Source organism: Sus scrofa, chromosome 8, assembly GCF_000003025.6.
Source record: "Sus scrofa isolate TJ Tabasco breed Duroc chromosome 8, Sscrofa11.1, whole genome shotgun sequence".
Classification (NCBI taxonomy): Eukaryota; Metazoa; Chordata; class Mammalia; order Artiodactyla; family Suidae; genus Sus; species Sus scrofa.
Genome location: NC_010450.4, coordinates 2298973 through 2319954, shown reverse-complemented (window position 1 = coordinate 2319954; position 20982 = coordinate 2298973). Strand labels below are relative to the sequence as shown.

Sequence of the window (20982 nt, the reverse complement as noted above, 5' to 3'; positions counted from 1 at the left end):
GGAGGGGGCAGGTCCCAGGGTCCTCGCGCGGCCCCGCCCTCGTCCCGGCTCACGGAGAGCGCCCCGGCCGCGAGCCCACGGCGACTCGGCGCCCCAGCGGGCGTGCCCGAGCGGCCCCGCGGCCCCGGCGCCCGGCCGGGGCGCAGGCTGCAGGCGGCGGCGGCCCAGGCGCTCCGCCTCCCATCCGGCCGGCTAGGGCTCGGCGCGCCGGGGCGCGGGCCGCCGCTCCTTTGGGCCCCCGCGCCCGCGCGCCGCCTCCGGCTCCAACTTTACTTTCCCGGGCAGGGCGCCGGCGCCGCCGCGCGTCCTCCTCCTGCTCCTCCTCCTGCTGCTCCCGGCGCGGGCGCCCCCCGCGGTCCGCGCTCGGCCGTGCGGGCGCCGCCTCGCCTGCCTCGGCTCGCCGGAGCTGCGCCGCCTCTGCCTTCGCCTCCGCCGCCGCCGCCGTGCGCTCGGCGCGAGTGTCGCCGCCCGGACTCGGCTTCCAACTTGGGTAGAGTTGCGCAGCGGGGCGGGGCGCGGGCGGGCGGGGCGGCCTGGCGGGCAGGCCAGCGCCGCCGGCCCGGGGGGAGCGGGCCCGAGAGCCGGAGCCCGCGGCCGCCTCGGCGAACCTGCCCGCGCGGCGCCGGGGAGGAGCCCGGGGCGGTGGCGCGGGGCGCGCGCGCTTGGCGAAGGCGCCCCCTCCAGGGCCGTCTGCAGCCTGCGGGACGGGGCTGAGTGCCGGCTGGCCTGGGCGGTGAGTTCCAGAAGCTTGCTCTTTCTAAGACGGGAGCCTCTTCACCTCCCCCGGACACACGCACACGCAGACGCGGGCGCGCACACTGGCGCGCAGCACCGGCCGGCTCCGGGTCCGCGGCCTGATTGGAGAGCCAGCCACTCGCAGCCTGGCGGAGGACGCGATGCTGCTTGGGTGCGCACCGGTGCTGCCGAGTGCCGGTCCGGCTCCCATCTCTGGTCCGTGCTCTGGGGCAGAGCCACCTCCCCACCCCCAGGCTCGGTTCCCTCCTCTGCCCGCTTCCAAGCGCTGCTGGAGCATGAATCATGACGGCGGTGCCAGTGGAAGCCCTGGGCGGGCTCCCAGGCTCTACACCCATGTTGGCAATTATTGAAGTTTAATTCTTATGCTTCATGGCCCCGCTTTTAAAGGCTGGGGGATGTGCAACATCTTGCCTCAGACAAACACCCAACACTGGATTGCCCGGAGGAGGGGCGGTTTTGCGTGGGTACCTCTTTCCGGCTTAGGGACGAGCTGCTGGGGTTACCCCCCGCAGAGCCCCCCGGTCCCACATCCCCGTGCGTTCCGCAGATGCGCACTGTAGATCCTGGCCCATGTCAGGTGCTGCTCCCGCCTCCGGGCCACCTGAGGTCTGGGAGACAGACCCCACCCCACCCCCGGAAGGAGTTTGCAGTTCCCAGGCCCCCGATTTCTCACCAGGAGGAACCGGAGGACCTTTCCTCCCAGCAGAGCAGAAAGGCACCCAAGCCCGCTGACAGCTCTCTCTGCGTCTTCAGGTGGGGGGAGGGGGTGTGGCTGGGGCAGGGGGCTGGATGCTTCTGGGTGCTGGGAGGGAGTCTCTGGGAGGGACTGGACCCGCCCCACTCCCCAGCGATGCCTAGAAAGGCGCCGGGCTTCGGCGCAGCTTCTTTGCCCGCTGAACTCCAGAAGGGCTCAGAGGCCTTAGAAGGAGAGCAGGCGGGCTCAGCAGAGTTGCCCACGTGGTGCTCCGCATCCTTGTTAACCACCGTGGGGTGGGGGGTGGGGGTGGGGTCAGGCCAGGGCAAGGCTGGAAATCAAACACTCCAGATGGCACACCTGCCCCAGAAGGTTAAGCCTCCCAGGCCAGTCCTTGGCATTTATGCAATTTTGGGAGCAAAGCCAGGACCACGCGCGACCCAGGGAAGGTAGAGGCACCATGCTTGTGAAAGGTCCTGTGGTCCTGGAGGCCTAAAAGGTGCCACCAGTCAGGGTACTTAGGGGTACACCTTGCTGGGAAGACCCCTGCACACCTGATCCTCCGTCGCTGGCACGGGCCGGCCCTGTCTGTTTTAGGCCTTCCGCCTCGACTGCTTTCCGTCTGGGGCAGAGGGAGCCTCACAGAGGTGGGTGCAGTGTATGCGGTCAATGCTCTGGGGCACAGCCCCTGGCCTGGACATGAGGCTGTCAAGGAAGGCTTCCTGGAGGAGGTGACCTGTGCGCTGTGTTTGAAGAGTGACCGGAGTTATTCGGGAGGGAGCGCCCCCTCTTGGTTGTGCGCCCTGCGGTGGGGGTGGGGTTTGGGATCCCAGAAGGGACGGGGCGGTGGTTGGATGTGGCTTTGGAGAGCCGGCCTTCTCCGAGCAGCGGGACCTCCCCGTGGGCCTCCTCCTGCCCACGAGGCTCCGTCTCTGGAGGAGCACTTTCAGGGCTGCGTCCAGAGTCCCAGCTCCACTCGATACCTCGCGTGCGTGAGGAATTTGGAGGGAAAGGACACCAAGCCCCCGTGGGGCCCAAAGCAGACAGGACATCCCACTGCCCCGGCAGTGGCTCTCCGGCCAGGCCAGACTGGGGACACCTGGAGTGCCTGGCTGGCCAAGCAACCCAGGCCCCTGGGGATGCCTGGCCGGGCTTTTGACCTCAGGCAGCAGACATGGCACTGCTGGCATAGCCTGGGAAGGGGCAGGAGGAGGCGCCTCTCCTGGGGGCCCAGCCCCAGAGCTGCGGGGACGGAGGGCTGAGTCCCTGAGGAGTCCTTGCGTAGAGGGCTTTGTCTGGGCTTCAGGGCCGCACCGAATGCAGGTCTGCTTGCAGGCACCGGAGGCCCCAGGGACCGAGCTGTTCGCAGAGGAACGGGAGAGGCATCTTAGCCCAGGCACTGAGACTGGGGTTTGACGAGCTGCCCCCCACTGCCCTGGAACAGGCCCGACAGTGTGCGCCCAGAAAGACTGCCTGCCTGGCGAGTCGTGGTGGCCTGGCCCGGGCTTGGCTGGACCAGGACGGGTGTGGGAGCCAGGCCGCACTGGTGGGCGGTGGGCACGTTGGGGAGGGGGTGTGGGGCATCTCAGAAGGAAAACCGCAGGGAAGTGGAGCATCCTGGGGCTGCCACCGTGGACTTGCCACCATCCCACCCGTGACCCATGGCCGTGGCACCTTGTGTCCGGGGCCCGCTGCTGTGGGCGGAATCGGGGCACGCAACTGCTGGGCGCGGTGCTCTGCTCTGCGAAGGGCCTCCACTCAGGTGGAGGGGGCCTTGTCTCCTCGAACCAGCTCCCTGCGCACACGGGTGTACTGCACACATGTGTGATGCACGCACACACACGTATGCATGTGTGCCCATGCTGCATCCTCACCAGCCACACACCAGACCATGCAGATGCACACCTGCTTCCATGAGTGTGCATGCACGCATATCCATGTGTGCATGTAGCGCACATACACATGTACCTGCCCCTGCAGGCAGCATGCACGCATACCCACCCACGTGTGCACACACACATCTCCATGCACACGCACGTCTCCATGCACACACATATGCTGCATACACACATGTCCACACATGCACATACAGTCACACGCACGCCATGTGCACACATGCATGAATTGGGGTGCCTGCCTCAGTTGTGCAAGTGCACATATCCGTATGCACCAGGGCATGCACATTGCTGCACACACCCACTCTGTGCCAGCACACACCCGCACACCCACACATGTGCACGTGCCTGTAGCCTCGCTCGCCTTCCTAGGCTGCAGGGAGATTGTATTTCCATCACCCCGTGGCAGGTGGCTCCTCCCAGGTTTCGTCGGCCTGCCCCGTGTGAAGCGTCCTCCAGCTCGCTCCCTCTAGCCTGGGGCCCCTTTGTCACCGCCTTCATCACCGCCTGCCATGGTTCCGGGCCTTGGCACGTGCCCTCCTCCAGGCTGGCCACGCTGTCCTGTCTGTCCCTTGGACTCTTCTGTCCCTTCAAAACATGTTGCCCCAGATGCCTCCCTCGGAGGCCCCGGGCTTCCAGGCCGCAGTGGGGCCCTTCACTGGCCTGGGTGCCACCACCAGACCGCGTCTCTCTGCCGTGGGCACTTGAGGGGAGAGGCCGTATCTCTGCGGAGCCGGGCTCGCAGCTCATAGTGGGAACTCAGTCACAGCGTGGCAGAGGGATGGATGGTACGAAGGGCCTGGGGTCCTGCATACGCCCCAGCCGCCCCAGCTGCCTGCAGTGTAGGCGGTGCAGGTGGAGCCCAGCAGAGCGCAGTGCTGCCTCGCACAGAGCCGCCCATGCCGGACCCAGCGTCCCCCGCCAGCGGGCCCTTTCTGCCCCCTTCCTGTGGAAGTTATGAGCTTAAGCCTCCTCTCACCCCCTTGCTTGCTGTCTGGCAGCCTGGACCCCCGCTGCCTCCCGGGACTCAGTGTTCCCATCTGTAAAGTGGGGGTATTGGCTGGATGGAAGCTCCGTGCCTGCCTCGAGCTCCTGGGGCTGGTGTTTCGTCTGCCTGCGCCCCTGCCCTCGGTGGCTGCCTGCAGGGACGAGGAGAGCCCTTCCAGCAGGGTGGCTGGTGCAGCAGCGGAGGGGAGGCCTGGCCCACTAGACTCCAGACCAAACAGCTTGTGTCTCCATTTTTCCCCACTTTTATTCGAAATTTCATTTTCAGAGATGAGGCGGGGAAAAATGAGGCTGGCTTCTCTCCCTGCCCCTCCCTAAAGAATTCCAGAACCACTTTGTCTTGTCAGAGGGCGGCTGGGATCCGCCGGCCGGGCCTGGCCCTCCGCGCAGACCGAATCCATTGCCGTATCGATCACTTTGATGGATTTGGCACAGCTGAGTTCTTCCAGAGCTGGCGGAAGTCCCTCTGGGGAAAGAACTGCTTTGGGAACCGGCTTTGATTTGCAGTGGGTGTAACAGAGGAAGGCAGCAGGTCAGTTCCTCTGATTGAGCACCAGCTGTGTACCCCACCCAGCCTGGGACCCACTGGGGTTCAAGCTTGCTCCCCGCCCCCACCGCCCATCCTGGCTCTCCCCTCTGCGGCCGGTTCCAGGCTTGAGCGGTGCCCCTTCCAGGGCCTCGCTGCTGCCCAGATGCCTAAGCCTGGCATTCCAGGCCCTCCTGGCCTGGCCTCCTCTGGGCTCGGGCTGACTAGCTGTTCCCTTGGGACCTACCCTGCGGGTGCTCGTGAATGGCAGTCTGAGAGCCCCCCACCACCTGGCCCCGGTCAGCGGCTGACCTGCCAGGTCTCCACGATGAGGTGCCCAGAGCTCTCAGCCCAGGGTGCCCAGGCGCGGCCCCACCCCTGTTGCCTCGCCCTGGGCCTGGAACACCTGCTTCTGACTTGGCTGCTCACCTGCCTGAGCAGGTGGGAGGCACGGCTCCACGCTCCCTCCGCACCAGGCTCCCTGGAATCCCCCGCAAGGTTCCGTGGCCGGTGGTAGCACCCGGGTCCCTGGGCCTCTCCTGGAGTCACTGCCCCAGGAAGCGTCCTAATGCAGCCTCCGCCCCTACTCCCATCTGTCCCTTGGCCCTGCCCATCCGCCGTGCTCCCGGTAGCCACCCTTAGGCCAGGGCCTGTCCTGAGCCGTCTGTAGGCGATGGGCCAGTTCACCCTCTTTGTGTCCCTTCAGGGCGTGTGCTGCATGGCCGTCCCTTTCTGCAGGTGAAGGTAGGGGCCCAGGTTGCCCCAGGTCATGTGTGGTCCCCTGTCTGGCTGTCACGTGCCTGCTGTCCACTCACCTTTGCCTCGCCCGTCCCCAGCCGCTGGCTTCGGTCAGTGGGGGCGCTTTGGAAGGGCTCTCTGGGGAAGGGGCAGTTAAGCAGAGTCCCAGAGGGAGGGCACCTGAGGGCCTGAAGTGACCCCGCCCACAAGTCTGCCCACCCCTCCGGGGGCCCTCCCTGCCCTCCTGGGGCTGGAGCTCTAGGCCTGGCCCCTCATCGCCTTTCCAAGCATCAGAGTTCTCCTGGGAACACGAGACCTTGGTGCCGGCCTGGCAGGTGTCCCCTGGGCACAGCAGCTCAGGGCTGGGCGTGGACGGTGGCCATTGTCTGTGGAGGGCTCAGCACCACTCAGGCCCAGCCCAGGGCACCAGGCACAGGCCTGACCTCCAGGGAGAGGCCAGGAGGCCAAAGGAGCACCTGCTGGGCCCGAGGGGACTTCTTCCCTGCCTGGGGCTCAGGGAGGACTTTCTGGAAGGTGTTGGGGCTCAGCTCAGACCAGAGGGTGAGGAGGCAGCAGCCTGTCCAAAAGGTGGCACAAGCTGTGGGCCCGGCGGCTGGCGCTTCCCCCCTCACCCCAAGGAGAAGGATTCTCAGACGGCCCCCAACGACCCGGCCCTGGGACAGCCCCTCCCAAGCGTGAACGTTGGGGACATCACTGCCCTGGCTCGGCCCCTAACCAGGTGCCTTCGTGTTAACAAAGCAGATTATCCCGGCGGGCCTGACCTGATCAGGCGAGCCCTTTAAAACGTGCTCTCCCGCTGGCCACAAAGAGGAAGCAGTGCTGTGAGAGGCAGCCCCATGGGGCTCTGGGGAGCTGAGTGAGCCCCTGAGCAAGAAAGGCCACCTCGGCCACCCAGCCTCAGGGGACGGAATTCTGCCAACAGCCTTGTGAGCCTGGACAGGATCTCTGGGCCTCAGATGAGCATGTGGCCTCAGCTGACACCTGATTTCAGCCTCCAGGCCATGAGCAGAGGAGTCAGCTAGCCTGTGCTGGACTCCTGGCCCATGGAAACTGTGAGATACAAATGTGTGTTGTTTTAAGCTGGTCAATTTTGAGTACTTTGTTACACAGCCCAGGTGACGAATACACCTGCATACCTGGTTTGTTCTGGTGGGGGAGCAGGGATGTGCCAGGAAAGGAGAGCCCCTTCCCAGCCCTGGGGGGAGATGGTGACACTGCTCAGCCTATTGTAATGGACCCCTTTCCCTTCCCCAGTGGCTGGAGGGGAAAGGTCGCATGACCCAGTCCCGGCCAGTAAGAGCTCCCTGAGGACAAGCAAGAGAGGTACGAGAAGACTCACTGCCTTCCCACCTGTTTGGTCATGTGTGAGGATGTGATGCCTGGAGCCGCAGCAGCTCTCTTGGGACCAGGAGGAGCTGACTCCAAAGATGACAACCCTCAGAGGACAAAGTCTGTGTCCCTAATGCTGTTGGTCTTGAGCCTCTAAAGGAACTCACCCTGCCGCCAGCCTTTGGCCAGATTTCTTGCCAAGGGAGGCACTGAGTGGCCTCATTATTCAAGGGCTTTGGGGAGGAGGGTTCCGCTGCCGTTGAATGTACCCTCGTGGATTTGCTGTCCCCAGCTCGATCCTGCCTCCTTTGAGAATCACTGTGCCAGGCTGTGGTAGACAAAATAACACACCCGAAGACATCCATGCCCTAATCTGGAAAACGTGGGCCTGTGTGACCTTACATGGCAGAAGGGACTCTGCTGATGAGATTAAGCTCAGGCCTCTGGGATGCGGGTTACTCTGGATTATCCAAGTCAACCCCACGTATAATCCCGAGGTCCTTCCGAGTGAATGAGGCAAGCGGGTTGGCATTGGAGGAGATGTGGCAGCAGAAGCAGAGGGCGGAGTGATGGAAGGAGGGCCACGAGCCCAGGAGTGCGGGCTCCTCTAGACGGGAAAGACGAGGAGACGGATCCTTGAGAATCTAGAGACCAGCCCTGCCAGGCCATTTGTGCTTCTGGACTCTAGAACCATGAGATAATAAATCTGTTGTTAGAAGCTGCTGAGTCTGTGATGGTTTGTTACAGTGGCAATGGGAAGCGAACTCAGACCTTGTGTTTGGGGATGAACAGCTGCATGAGCGCATGAGTGCAGTAGGTAGGGTGGACCTTCACAAACCATGGAATTAAACACAAGGGATTGCCATCACCGACCGCAGTCCTGTCTCAGCCATCGAGTTGCTGAGTGACATTGGACAGGTCACCTGCCCTGAGCCTCAGTTTCCTCGCCTGCAAGCGGAGGCACAAGACTCAGTGGTCTTCCTGGGCGCTGAGTCTCGGGGGCCGCTGTTGGCTCTGGGGAGTCCAGCAGAAGGAGATGAAAATGCCAGCCTGGCCAAGGCCCAGCAAGGTGGGGGTAGGGGCCCAGGGCTGCTCAGTCCTGCCTTGGTGGACTGATGCTGGAGGCCGGGGCCGTTTCAGCAGGGGGATGAGTGGATCCTGCAGGACAGCAGGTGCCACCAGGAGAGGAGAGGGGAGCCAGGCTGAGCCGGGGGACTCGAGGCTCCTAGAAGAGCTTGGAGATGCAGCGTTAACCTGCTTGGTCACACTCTCTAGCCAGCTGAGGGGCCTTGGGGGGGACGGCTTGGCCTCTCAGAGCATCTGAAGAATGAAGTGGGAGCCTGTGTGTTGGGTGCCTGGAAAGATAACACCTTCGCCTGTCAGCCCTGGGTACCTGGCCTGTGGGAGGGAAGGAGGCCTTGGAGGAGGCTGATGTTAGATTTTTCTTTATATATCTCTGTATTGTTTAACTTGTTCCGAGAGCTTGAGTTCCTTTGCCAAAAGAAAAAAAAAATTCTAACAAAAGAGAACTAAGATCTTACCGTTGCTGGCACTTGGCAAAAAGCTCCCAGTGCCTTCTAATTGACACTGTCAGCGTGCTGATCACTCTTACCTCAAATCCCAGCAGAAGGAGTCCGCGGGGCAATGTCCCTGCAGGCCGGTGTCCAGCCTCTGCTTCACAGCCAGCCAGCGGGGAGCTCCCTGCTCTCTGGACAGCCAGTCCATCCTAGGAAAGCTTGGATGACTTTTCGCATCAAGCACACAGTTCCGGGGTGACCCTCTCTGCTGGGCTCTGTGCTGGCCTTGGGGACACAGGGAAATTCAGTCTCGTGCCTGCTGTTGAGTCCCACCTGCCTTCCTGGGCAAGTGCGTGGTGACTGGAGAACCGAGCGGTGGGAGGGGCTCCCTGGCAAGGGGGTTTCCGTACCTGGCCTTGACCATTGGAGGGAGACTTCCCTGGAGAAGCCCACCGCTTCCCGGCAGCTTCCCTCCAGCCCCCCAGCATGACCTTGGCGTTGGCTGCAGGGCCTCCCGCAGGGGTGGGCCCTCCAGGTTCCCCCTCCCCGGGAGATGCCAGGATGTCCAGCAGACTTGAAAGCTTCACATTTCATTTTGCTCTCGGGGGACTTCTGAGAGTTGGGTGCTGTCCACACCCTCACTTTGCCACTTGATAAGAAGAGGGATACTTCTGGGGCGGAATGTCCCCAGGGAGCATTCTGGAAGGTGGGGGCTCAGGCCCAGACCCACATTCCATCAGCTTCACTGCCCACAGTGGACATCTCCATGGTAACCACCCACTCCAGCAGAGACACCCCCCCACACACCAGGGACCTGGCTCCATGCAGGACGCGCCTCCCCAGAGTGGTCTCCCTGGGGACTCCCGGTGTAACCACATCTGTCCCACCGCTGGGGGCTGCTGTTCAGGACGGGCGCTCCAGGACCATTCAGCCCTTCATCCCAGCACCCAGCACGGCGAACAAGCGAATGGAGGAAGGGATGGCTGTAGACCCTGCGCCAGGAAGCCTCTCCTGCCCTCACGTCCCGGCTGAGGCGGTCCAGACCCAGGGGCGGCCAAGCCGACTTCTCGCCTGAAGCCAGGTTGCTTTGCCTCTGCCCCGCTGCCTCTGCTTTGCTGAGCGCCAACTGTGTGCCGCGTTCAAAAGGGGAGAGGGTGACGCGGATCCTGTCTCTAACTGTGACCAGAAGCTCCCGGAGCCTGGGCTGCCCCCACTCTTGTGCGGAGGGTTGCGCAGCCGGGTGCCCGGAGCGGCCAGGTCCCGTGTGCAGCCGTGTGCATGTTAGGGGCCGCCCTCTCCAGCCTGAGGCCTGGTGCCTCTCGTGGCATTGTCCCCTCCTAGAACCTGGGGACCAGGCCTGGCAGCAACGGCTGAACAAATGAAAGCAATTTCCTGCCCACGGGTTGGGAATCTGACCATATCAGACACGTGCTCCAGAGCTGGAGGGGGTTCAGAGAGTGTTTGGGTTTGTTTGGCTTTGATTTTTTTTCAGATAGGGACATGCAGAAGAACCCTTGACGAGTTTGGGAAAACAAGCTAAGAATGCGCACATCCACCCCAACTCCGCTCCTATGTTGACCCTCATTCCCATGTATTTCTGGAAGGCGGCGGGGGCAGGCTCTGCAGCCCTCGCCACCGCCCCGGGGAACTGGAATGTTTGTGTTGGACCCTGGGCTCGAACTCAGCAAGATCTGCTGTTTTCTTCCCGAGTTTTTCCTTCCCAGAAAGGTTCTGATTTAAACCAGAAATTCGTCAAGGGAGGGAACAGGACTGGCCTGGGATTTAGGATTGTGAGTAAGTCGGGGTACAGGTGATGCTGCTGTAACAACGTGACCCCCAAACAGGGGTGGATTCTCTCCACACAGAGGTCTGGGCGGGGCCCGCACGGCAGCCTGGCAGGGCGTAGGCTCTTGGTGCTTTTCCCACATTTCCTGGGCCGTCCCCAGCAGGCAGCTCCCGCCTCGAGATCTCAGTTAGCTGCTCTAGCTCCGTCCACTGCCAGCACATCCACAGTCCACTCAGCGGAGTGGGAGGACGTGATCTGCCAATCACAGGGCATCCTCGACTGGAGGGGGCCCAAGACCCTTATGCTGACATCCCATTGGTTAGAATGTGGTCACATGGTCATCCTGCAAGGGAAGCTGGGAAACGTAGTCTTTAACAGGGCAGCCGTGTGCCGAGATGAACGTATTTCCCAACCTGGGCATCACTGACCTGTGGGGCTGGGCACTTCTTTGTCACAGGGCCCGTCCTATGAATTACGGGATGTTTTGCAGCCTCCCTGGCCTCTACCCACCCATACCAGTTGCATCCCCCGGTTGTGACAACCAAAAACATCCACAGACGTTGCCAGACGTCCCTGGGGGCAGAATCCCTCCTAGGTGAAAACTATGGGGTCAGATCAAGTGGCCCAGTCGCCAGGGTCCGCAGGGCCCAGGCAGGAGGAGGGCCGGGTTGGGATGCGGGGAGCCCAGGGAGCGGCCCCCTCAGGTTGGGGTTCTACTCTTGCCAGTTCTTGTGCTGTAGGAGGACAGAGGTCCAGACCCTAATGTGAAGCACGCTGTTGCTTATGGATGACGCCTAATGAAAACACCAAATAAGCTGTGTGTGTGGTCACTACGGGCTGAGTTTGTTTCCCCAGGACTGCCCCCACCCCCCGCCAAACACATATACACACACAACATGCTCAAGTCCTAAGCCCTGGAACCTGTGAACGTGACCTTGTTTGGACATGGGGCCTTTGCAGATGAGATGGAGGTCAGTGACGTCCTACTGAAATGGGGCGGGCCCTGATTCAGCCGGGCCCTGTCCTCACGGGAGGAGACAGAAGAAGAAGCCACCTGAAGACGGAGGCAGGGGTGAGGGTGATGCGGCCACAGCCCGGGAATGCCTGGAGCCCCCGAGCTGGAAGAGGCAGGAAGGACCCTCCCCCAGAGCCCTCCAATGGGAGGTGGCACTGCCAGCACCTTGATTTCAGACACCTCCACCCGGGCCTCCGGAGCTGCAAGATTACACTTCTCTTGCTCTGCGGCATTGGTGCGGCAGCCTCGGGGAACGAAGGCAGTGGTCCCACGCTGCTCCGTGCCTCTGAGCCGGAGGGTCCCTGGAGTCCCTCGTCCACACCCCAGCTGGACGAGCTGCTCTGGCTTCAGCGTGTCACCTGAGCCCAGCTGTACAAAGTGGACGCAAGGCTGTCAGACCCTTACCTCAGGGGTCCCTGACACGGCGAGACACGCCAGACCACAGGGGCCGTCCCAAACCACCCCAGTCTGAGCCTGTCGTCCCCCGCAGAACCTGGCCTGGAGCAGGACTGGCGCTGCGCACATGGAGGAGGAGGCCCCTCCCACCTTGTGGCCGCCTGTGTGCCAGGTCCTCTCAGACCCTCGGTTTCCTCCTCTTGCAAAAGGGGAGACTCCGTTCTTCTGGGGACAGCACAAGGCCTGCCTGAACGGGCGCTGCTGGGCAGATGTGCCCGTCAAGTGGCCGTGGATGTCGTGCTTGTTCACTCGGATGACCTGGCAAACACCCGTGAAGGGACCACTGTGTGGCCAGGGACGCAGGGACGCAAAAAACACAAAGGACGTGAGGGACTTGGGGGAACGCAGAGCTCCTCCGTGGGGGGCCGACGGGGTGTGAGCTCCTCTGGTTAGAAGGTGGCTGGGCTCTCGGAGCTGGGGGCGGGGGTGGGATTAAGGTTGGAGTTAGGATTTGGTTGCGTTTGGGGTTAGTACGGAGGTGAGAGTTTAGACTGGAGTTTAGCTGGGATTCTGTTGGTGTTGGGGTGAAGTTTATTCATAGAATGTGTGTTGGGCGGGTTATGGTTCATTTTGAGGTTGGATGCGGTATTTAAAGATGTGGCTTAGTGAGAGATTAGGCTTAGAGTCTGGTGGGGGTCAGGGTTGCGGTAGGGATGGGGGTTAAGGCACAGTGGGATTTGAACCCAGTCCCATCACAGGGGCTGCTCCAGCTCGCAGAGGCCAGCTTGTGTTTCTCCGTTGCTCCCTTCGTCCTGCCACCGAGGGCCCAGGGGTTACCTTAATCGAACGCTCTGGAAACTCTGGCACCTCTCCACACCCTGGGGCTCGGCTGACCCCCTTGGCTCTGATTTTTCTCAAGGCCCTCCCAGCTCTAAAAATGCTAATTAGGTAGGCTCCTCTCCAGGCAAGCTCCAATTATGAGCTATTGTTATGCAGGAACACACGAGAACAAAGTTACTTTCAAAAATGGAGCAGAACAAAAGATGAAGTTGATAGCATCAGGATCTGGTATTATACTTAGAGAAACTATTTAAAACCCAGATACTTTTTACTGCAAGTTCATAGGAATTGCCCCGGGAAGCGTGTGTGACTTCCGCAAAGGCTTTGTATCGACAGGACACGTTATCGTTCAATTTCTAGGAAAGAAGGGAACTTAGATGCCTCCTTCCAGATATTGTTTCAATTATAGCAGAAAAATATACGAATCCTGTGCGGAAGCAAGCATGTCCTTTTCAATCCCGAGGAGGCGCCCTTCCTGGTATCAGAACAGCCCCACAATAACAGGAAGCCCGCGGGCGGCCCTGGGGGGCGGCGGCCCTGACCTTGACTCTGGTGGGGATGAAAGACAGCAGGTACCTTTTGGAAGCTGAGCGCCTCACCCTTTGCTGTGGGTGCAAGGTGGGTTGGTGTCCAGGAGGGGGCGACATTCGAGGCCCCGCCCCCCCCGACGGGTCTCAACCCTTGAAGCTTGGGGGGAACGGAGAATTCCTGGGTCCCAAGCTGTAGGCTGGGGCGCCGTCCTCAACCCCCAGGGACCGCCTGGCCGTCCGTCCTCCTCCCCGACCTCCCTCGGCCGCTCCAGGGAGCCGCCCTGAGCCCAGACTGGGGCGGGTTCTCCAGTCTCCCTGCTGCTGGAGAGGGATCCTTTCAGATGGGACTCTGAGCACACCTCGTGGTGCCTTGTGGGCAGGAGGAAGCCCAAGCAGTGTGCTTGGGCCCTGGTGCCTCCCTTGTTCCTGCTGGCCTCGCACACTTCACCCCAGGGGCGCCGACGGCTCTGCCCTCCCCTGACGGCCCCAGTGTCTCCCCACCTCTACGTCTCGGGGAGTGTGACCCCAAGGCCACAGCACCCCTTCCAGCACGACCTTCCCAGCTCTGTCACCGTCAAAATCAGCTCAGCCACCTCCTCCACGAAGCCCTCCTGGGGCCCCTCCGGATACGCGAGGGCTGCCAAGGTCAGGCACTCAGGCTCCTTGGGCAGGAACCCGGTGCTTCACCTGCAGCACCCAGGTCCGCCACAGGGCAGAATTCTTCCGAACCACTGCTGGGAGGACGCAAGAGTGAGTGAGCAGGCGGCGGAGGAACTCTGGAAAAGCCCCCCTCAGTGTCTCCAGACCTGGCACTGCCCCAGCACTCCAGGCTCAGGCCGGGTGCCGCTCCGCCCTCCCGACCTCCCTGTGGTCCCTCCGCGCCCTCTGCGCCGTCGCCTTGGCCCCGGGACCCCTCTGAATGTGCCATCTCCGTGCTGACTCCGCGCCGCCCAGCTAGGAAAACCCGGTTAGGTCTGACGCAGCCGCTCAGGATCTTCCGGGCCTCCTGTGGACACAGGGCAGCGACGCCCACTCCCCAGGGGTGAGCACGTGACCTGGAACTTGAGGCTCGGAGGCTCCTGCGAGACTGAGAGGAGACACGCGTGGCGGCCCGCAGCCCCTGCAGCCCCTTGCATTTATGCAAGGTGACCGCAACAGCCATTCTCCACGGTCACTTGAACTTGGCCTAAATCCTACTGCCAAACGCCCTGGTGGACGGCCCGCGGGGACCGTCCTGGACCGGCCCGTGCTCTTAAGTGAAAACAGCACATGTGCTTGGATGCACCCGCGGAGGCCGGCGCTCCCCAGCCGGGTCGTGGGCAGAGGTCAAGGACCAGGGTACTGCCTCCCCCATCTGCCATCACCCACTCGCGGGACCTGCACGGCCCGGCCACTGCCCACAGGCCTCACCAGCGGCGGAGCCAAGCTCCTGGCCAGCACACCGGCCTGCTCCAGGCAAAGAGACACACTCGGCCCGGGGGCTGTCCACACCGCAGGGCCCTCGTGTGCCCACCCTCATTCCCTGAGGGGCAAACCAGAAGGCCCGTGGGCCCCGTTCTTTCTTCTCCCCCACAGCCGCCCAGGCCCACACCTCTCCCAGCCGAGGGCAGGGGCCCGGGTGGGGCCGGGCGCATGGGGGGCGTGGCTCACCCTGCTCCCTGGGCAGAGGTGGACAGATGGAGGTTTGTTTGGCCCAGACACTTCCCGGGGTCCACCTTCCTGGTGATGCCCCCACCCCCGACATTGCCAGAGCATTCCTGACCATGTTCATCAAATTCACCCAGCGTGCTCTGGTGGCGACTCGGAGACGGGCAGAGTCCGAGACCAGCTAGCGTGAGAAGCCAGGGCAGCCGAGGAAGCAGGTCCACATGGAGCTGGACGGCATGTGGCAATGACCCCTCCGATAGTCCTTGAGCGCTAAGCTCCCCCTCACCGTGGCTCTGGGGGCAGCTGGGGCAGTGGCAGCAGGAAGCCTGGGCTCTGGACCCACCATCCCAGCAGGTGCCACTCTGGGCTCACAGTGGAAACCAGCCACGGGGGGACAGGAGGCGGGACGGCGGCATCCACAGGCGCTGGTTCCCAGTGATGCCACGCTGGGGATTGGGTTCAATGCAAACCTGGCCAAAGTGGCACACTGTGGCAGCCGATTTCTCTGTGCTCCATCTCCTCTCGGGGCTCGCAGCGCCCCCTCGGCCCCCTGCCCTCTCTAGTGTTTCCAGAGAGAAGTCAGCGGGGGCTGGCCCCATGGGACAGGGATGCTCCCATCAGGCCTTGGAAAACCCGTGCCCTTGTCTAATTAAGCCATTAGGAGTGGGTCTCCATGGAAACCACTGTACTTGGTACTCAACACAGATGAATATTTATTCAATTATCAGGGCGCGGGGTGCTGGGGAAACCTTGGCTTCCCGCCGTGACTACTGTGGGGACTTTTGGGGGAGTGAGTCACTTCTTGGAGGACACATCGCCGGGGCCTGGACGTTTCACCTACATGACCTGGTCCCCGCCGCCCCCAATGTATGGTGGAAAGGAAGGCTCGGGGCGGTGGTGCCACCCCAGCAAGCCCTGGGCAGAACGTGAACCCCAGAAGGTCTGGCTGGACCGCAGGAGGCAGGGAAACCCTTTCCACAGCCTGACGTGTCGGCCGAGCGGCCTCGAGTGTGACCTGCCCGCACGCTGTCCCGCAGACCCACTGGCTTATGAACAGCAGCCGTGAGGCCGGAAGCCCCGGAGCACTTCCGGCACGGGAGGGCCCATGCTGGTGAGAACCCTCCCTTGGTTCATAGCCCGAGCTCTCTGCCCAGGTCCTTGAGGGAGGGCGGGCACGAGGGGCTCTGTGGGGACACTCATCCCAGCCACAACTAGTGAATCAGAGACCCTCCCAGGCCCGCCCACAGATACCATCACATGGGGGCTAGGCTTTCAACATGGGAGTTTTGGGGGGACAAGCATTCAGACCGTGGCAGGACCTCCCTAAGCTGCTGGGGACCCAATGGGGCCTGGCCCAGCCCAGCACAGCTGGCACAGAAGGAGCTCCGCCCCACTGGTGAATAAGACCAGCCACAGCCCCGGGACACTGGCTCCTCCCAGGGCTGCGGAGGCGAGGGCATGGTCACCCCAACGGGCTCTCTGGACTTCACACACTCCGCCTGCAAGTGTGCACGTGTGCCTGCGTTTTGAACAGGACGTCCTGAGGGATCCCAGCCTGGGCTCCAGGTGGTGGCCAGGGGGCCAGGACCTGTCATCAGAAGTGCCAGTGAATGGGAGTTCCCGTCGTGGCGCAGTGGTTAACGAATCCAACTAGGAACCATGAGGTTGTGGGTTCGGTCCCTGCCCTTGCTCAGTGGGTTAACGATCCGGCGTTGCCGTGAGCTGTGGTGTAGGTTGCAGACGCAGCTCGGATCTCACGTTGCTGTAGCTCTGGTGTAGGCCGGTGGCTACAGCTCTGATTCGACCCCTAGCCTGGGGACCTCCATATGCCGCAGGAGCGGCCCAAGAAATGGCAAAAAGACAAAAAAAAAAAAAAAAAAAAAAAGAAGTGCCAGTGAAAATCCCATATCTTAATAGCAGGGAGTGCAAGGCCCGCTGGAGGGGCCAGGCTGTGCAGGGGGCCAGGCTGTGTGCCCAGGAGACCTGGCTTCTGGGGTGTGAGTCTGTGTCTATCTGTGCGTGCACATGGCTGTCTGTGTCTGTGCGTGTGAGTGATGCATGTATGTTTGTGTATATCTGTGTATGTGAGGGGGTGTGTGTGTGTCTATCTGTGTCTGCATCCATCTGTGCGTGCATGTGCATGTGTGCCGTGCCCCAGGGCTGGCTCGCTCCCATCCCTGGCGAGGGAACCCGCTCCTTCCTAGGAAGCAGGTCGTCCACCAATGGTTTGGCTCCAGGTCCCCTCAAGGGCACCTTGCGTGACCGCTTAGGGGTGACCCCCTTTCCAGCTGTGCCCCATTTCCAGTAACAGGGGGTTCTCTGCCCTGGACCTTCGTCCAGGACTACAATTTGCAAAAGGAAGGGCATCATTGCAACTGTTGTGCTTACCAACTAGAAAGCAGGGTTTTGTACATAGAGTCTCCCGAACTGGTGGGAAGCCATCTCTGACAAGGGAAGGGTCTGGGCCGTGGGTATGGCCCTTGGCTTATTTGAGGGCGGCCTGGGTGGCTCTCTGAGCAGGACTTGGGGTCACAGGGCGGAGACTGTCTCCCGTTGTGTGGGGACACGCCCATCACGGAGCAGAGGGCCCGTCACACGAAGGTCTGAGCAGGATGTGGGATTTCAGGGAAAGGGGTACCCCCACGTGCACGGTGCTGTGCCTCTCTGCGCCCACGGGAGCCGTGCCCACAGCAGCAGCGGCGGGGGGCTCCTGGTTCGACCCCTGCTTCCCCCGACAGGGTCCTGACACGGCGGCGGCTGCTCTGAGCCTGTGTGAAGAGCTGGCACTCAGCTTGGGGTGAGATCAGCTGAGGCTCCTTATTCACTCACCTCCTGTTCTTTCGTCACCAGTGCTGTTGGCTGGCACACAAGCAAGTCCCCGGGACAGACAGGAGGAGAGAGGGGTGGGCGTAACCCTCCCGTCCCATCGGCACAGCCAGGGCCTGCTCTCCTGCCCCTGGGGTCTGAGCGTCCCCTGTGCGTCCCGTTCTCAGCTGTCCTTTCCAGGGACGGTTCAAAGGCAGCTGGCTGGAGGAACAGCGAATCAGGTCACAAGGGTGGGCTCGGGCGACCCCGGGGGACAGCAGAGAGGTGCAGAGGCCCTGAGCTGCCAGACGCAGGCCCGCGTCCGCGCACCCTCAGCCCAGCCCTCTGGCCTGGGAGGGGCCGCCGGGGCCCAGAACCCAGCCTCCTACCCAGGCACCAACTCCCCGGCCCAGCCGTGTCCAGCCTGCGCTCACCTGCCTTCGGTGACAGCGCCCAAAGTGGACCAGGACAGACGTGCTGGTCCAGTGAAGAGGGCTGACTTGACGTGATCCGGGCTGCGACAGCCCCCGAGGCCACGCAGACTGGACCACGCGCTGGGGCCCAGACGGCATCCGGTCATGCGCTGAGACCAGGTTCTAGTCCTGACGCTGCCCTGTGGGAACGGGCTCTCCCCCACTGTGTCATCGTGGGCCTCGTGGGAATCAAAACACCGACCTCTTAGGACAGCTGTGTAGACACCCGTTGGGGGTTTTTCTCTTAAGAAGCCCAGGGCCAGAGCAGAATGACCCACACAAAGGTATTCCTGCTCTGATTCCTCCCGTAGGCATCCAGGGACTTCTGCTTCAAGGCACAGCCTGTGTGCACACACACGCACACACCACCGCCTCCCTGCTCCGAATCCCACAGATAAGGACAGTGCTCTCTCAGCCAAGTGCATACATCCTGCGCCCCATGGCCAGGACCAGAACTCTGCGGTGGAAGGGACAGGATGAATGGAGGAGGGGCCAGCGCCTGGCTCTTTGGGGGGTTTTGCCACAAAGGACAGGGAAGTCCCTGACCTGCCAGGTGTGGGAGGCCAGGAGCTGGGGGCTGCCCCCCCCCCACCACAGTGCTCATGGGGCATTTCAGGAAGAGCAGGTACCCTGTCCATCCACCTACCCCCTCCCCCACCTCCTCCCACCTGCAGCAGAGAGGGCGGGGCTGGCCGCCAGGTGGGCGGTGGCCAGACCGAGTGGGGACCCTGAGGCAGAGGAGGCTCTGGGGAGGATACGGACACACGTTCAGGAGACCAGCCTCTGCCCCGGAGCCCTGGGCACTGGGACACCCAGTCCGCCCTCCATCTCACCAGAACCCCAAGGGGCACAGCCCCAGTTACGGCCCCCAACCCTCCACGGGGCGGGCAGTGAGGGTGCAGCCTGTGTGTCACCATCAGAGAGAGACGCAGCGGGGCCAAGAGTCGGGAATCTCTTTTTTTTTATTTCTTTCATCCGTTTGTTTCATGTTGGAATACAGTTGATTTACAAAGCTTGTTGGTTTCAGGGGTCCAGCAGAGTGATGCCGTTATATGTAAACATACATTTATTCCTGTTCCGCTGCTTTTCCCATGTAGGTTATTTCAGAGTGCTGAGTCCAGCTCCCTGGGCTACACAGCAGGTGCCTGCGGATTAGCTATTTCACGAACAGCAGCCTGTATAATCCCAAAGTTCAGCAGCCTTTTGAGGAAAGGCAATGCCGTGAACTAGAGGTAACACACTCGCTCTGAGAACAGAACAGTCGGAACAGACCTAACAAGACAGATGTTCTCAGCCACATGGGAGAGGGTGCCGCAGCCACAGCACAGAAACAGGTCGTGATGGGAGAGGGACAGAATTAGGAAGGAGAGCTGTGCAAAGGCCTTTGGAAGGAATGCGATGACGGACAAAATTAAAGTGCAGTCCATGTTGAGAAGCGCTCATGGGCGAGCTGCCAAAGGGGCGACACGGGACATCCCCGCGGTGCTGGGGTCCATCCTGGAGTAAGGAGGACACAGACGCAGCCCGGGGAAAGGAACGCTTTCCCTCCAAAAGGCCAGGGCCGCTCTCTCCAATGACAGGCTAAGGGCGCTGGGATGCTTTTTCCCCTCGGTCCCAGCCGCCAGAGCTGGCGTGGCTGATCTTTCTCCCTCCTTGAGGGTTCGGGTTCGCTGGCCCTGCCTGGGCAAACCCCCCCCCCCGGCCACCTCCCCACCCATCCTCTCACTCCCCAGGCACGCAGGCCACTTGGCGCTCCCACGCCCCCTCGTTCCTTGGTGCCCATGGACCCCGCTTCGTACAGCGCTATGCCGGCTTGCTGGGGCCCCGGGGCAAAACCCCACAGCCTGGGAGGGGGGCAAATCTTGCTCTTTGAGCAAGACGAACGTGCCTAAAGCCACTGCACTGTACCCTTGGCATGGCTAAAATGCACTTTTTCATTAATGATTTTTATTTTTTCCATCATCGCCGGTTTACACAGAACGCATTTTAAAAGAATGAAATAAGGCCATTCGCGGCAACATGGATGAGCCTAGAGCTGATCATACTAAGTGAAGTGAGTCAGACGGAGAAAGATAAACATATGATATCACGTATTTGTGGAATCTAAACTATGATACAAAGGACCTTATCTGCCAAACAGACTCTCAGAGAGAACAGACTTGTGGTTGCCAAAGGGGGAGGGGGAGCAGGGAGGGAGGGGCAGGGAGTTGGGATTTAGCCGATGCAAATTTTTAGACACAGGATGGAAAAACAGCAAAGTCCTACTGTACAGCACAGGGAATTATGCTATGCCGTATCCTGGGATGACCCGTAGTGAAAAGTATGTGAAAAATACTTATGTATATATAACTGAGTCACTTTGCTGTACAGCAGAAATTAACACATTGTAATTCAGCTATAGGTCAATAAAGCAAATTTTTAAAACATGGCTAAAAATGGTAAATCGTATATGTATTTTACCACAATTAAAAATAATAAAATAAAAGAGCAGGGCCTTCTGTGTTTCAGGGGAGGACGCTGTGTTCCAGGCATGGACACACGCTCTGACAGCTGGCACCCCCCCGGGACGCCAAGGGCAGAACCCTGCTAATAAGGGATGAGGCAGTGCCCGGCCCTCGCCGGAGAGGAAGGCAGAGCTTGGCTGCAGGCATCTGGAGGGCTGGCCCGGCTCCTGTCCAGGGAGCAGCCCCGTCTCTGCCCGCCTTTCCCACAGCTCGGCTCTGGCCCAGCCTCCCCAGGGAGGACGGCCAACGTGGAGGCTCCAGCCCCCGAATCGACATCTGAGGGCGGGAGCCCAGAATCGGCATTTCACAAGCCCCTCGCTGACCCCGCGGACTGAGGGACCCCGGCTGTCCCTGAGCGCCTCCGAATTCCCAAAGCCCATGCCTGTCCGATTCCACCCCTCCTCATCACAGCCCAGCGAAATAAATGCTACGACCCCCCCTTTTCAAAACCGTTTACGATTTATTGAGCCATAATTTATATAACACGGATCCCACTGAGTCTAAG

General features: G+C 61.5%; 1 protein-coding gene across 4 annotated transcripts; it reads left to right on the top strand.

The window, feature by feature from the left end:
* LOC106504574 lies at positions 523-7682 on the top strand. Of its 4 annotated transcripts, none has more exons than XR_002346544.1 (3): positions 523-1509; positions 2048-4882; positions 6890-7682. XR_002346544.1 is itself a non-coding variant. In XM_013978509.2 (2 exons), exon 2 carries the CDS (start codon positions 3374-3376, stop codon positions 4304-4306), a length of 933 nt encoding a protein of 310 aa, XP_013833963.1. In that variant the 5' UTR covers positions 523-1509; positions 2048-3373; the 3' UTR covers positions 4307-7682. The 4 variants fall into 4 exon arrangements, 1 of the variants encoding a protein (XP_013833963.1); XR_002346542.1 differs by having other exon boundaries at positions 5583-7682; XR_002346543.1 differs by having other exon boundaries at positions 2048-5724.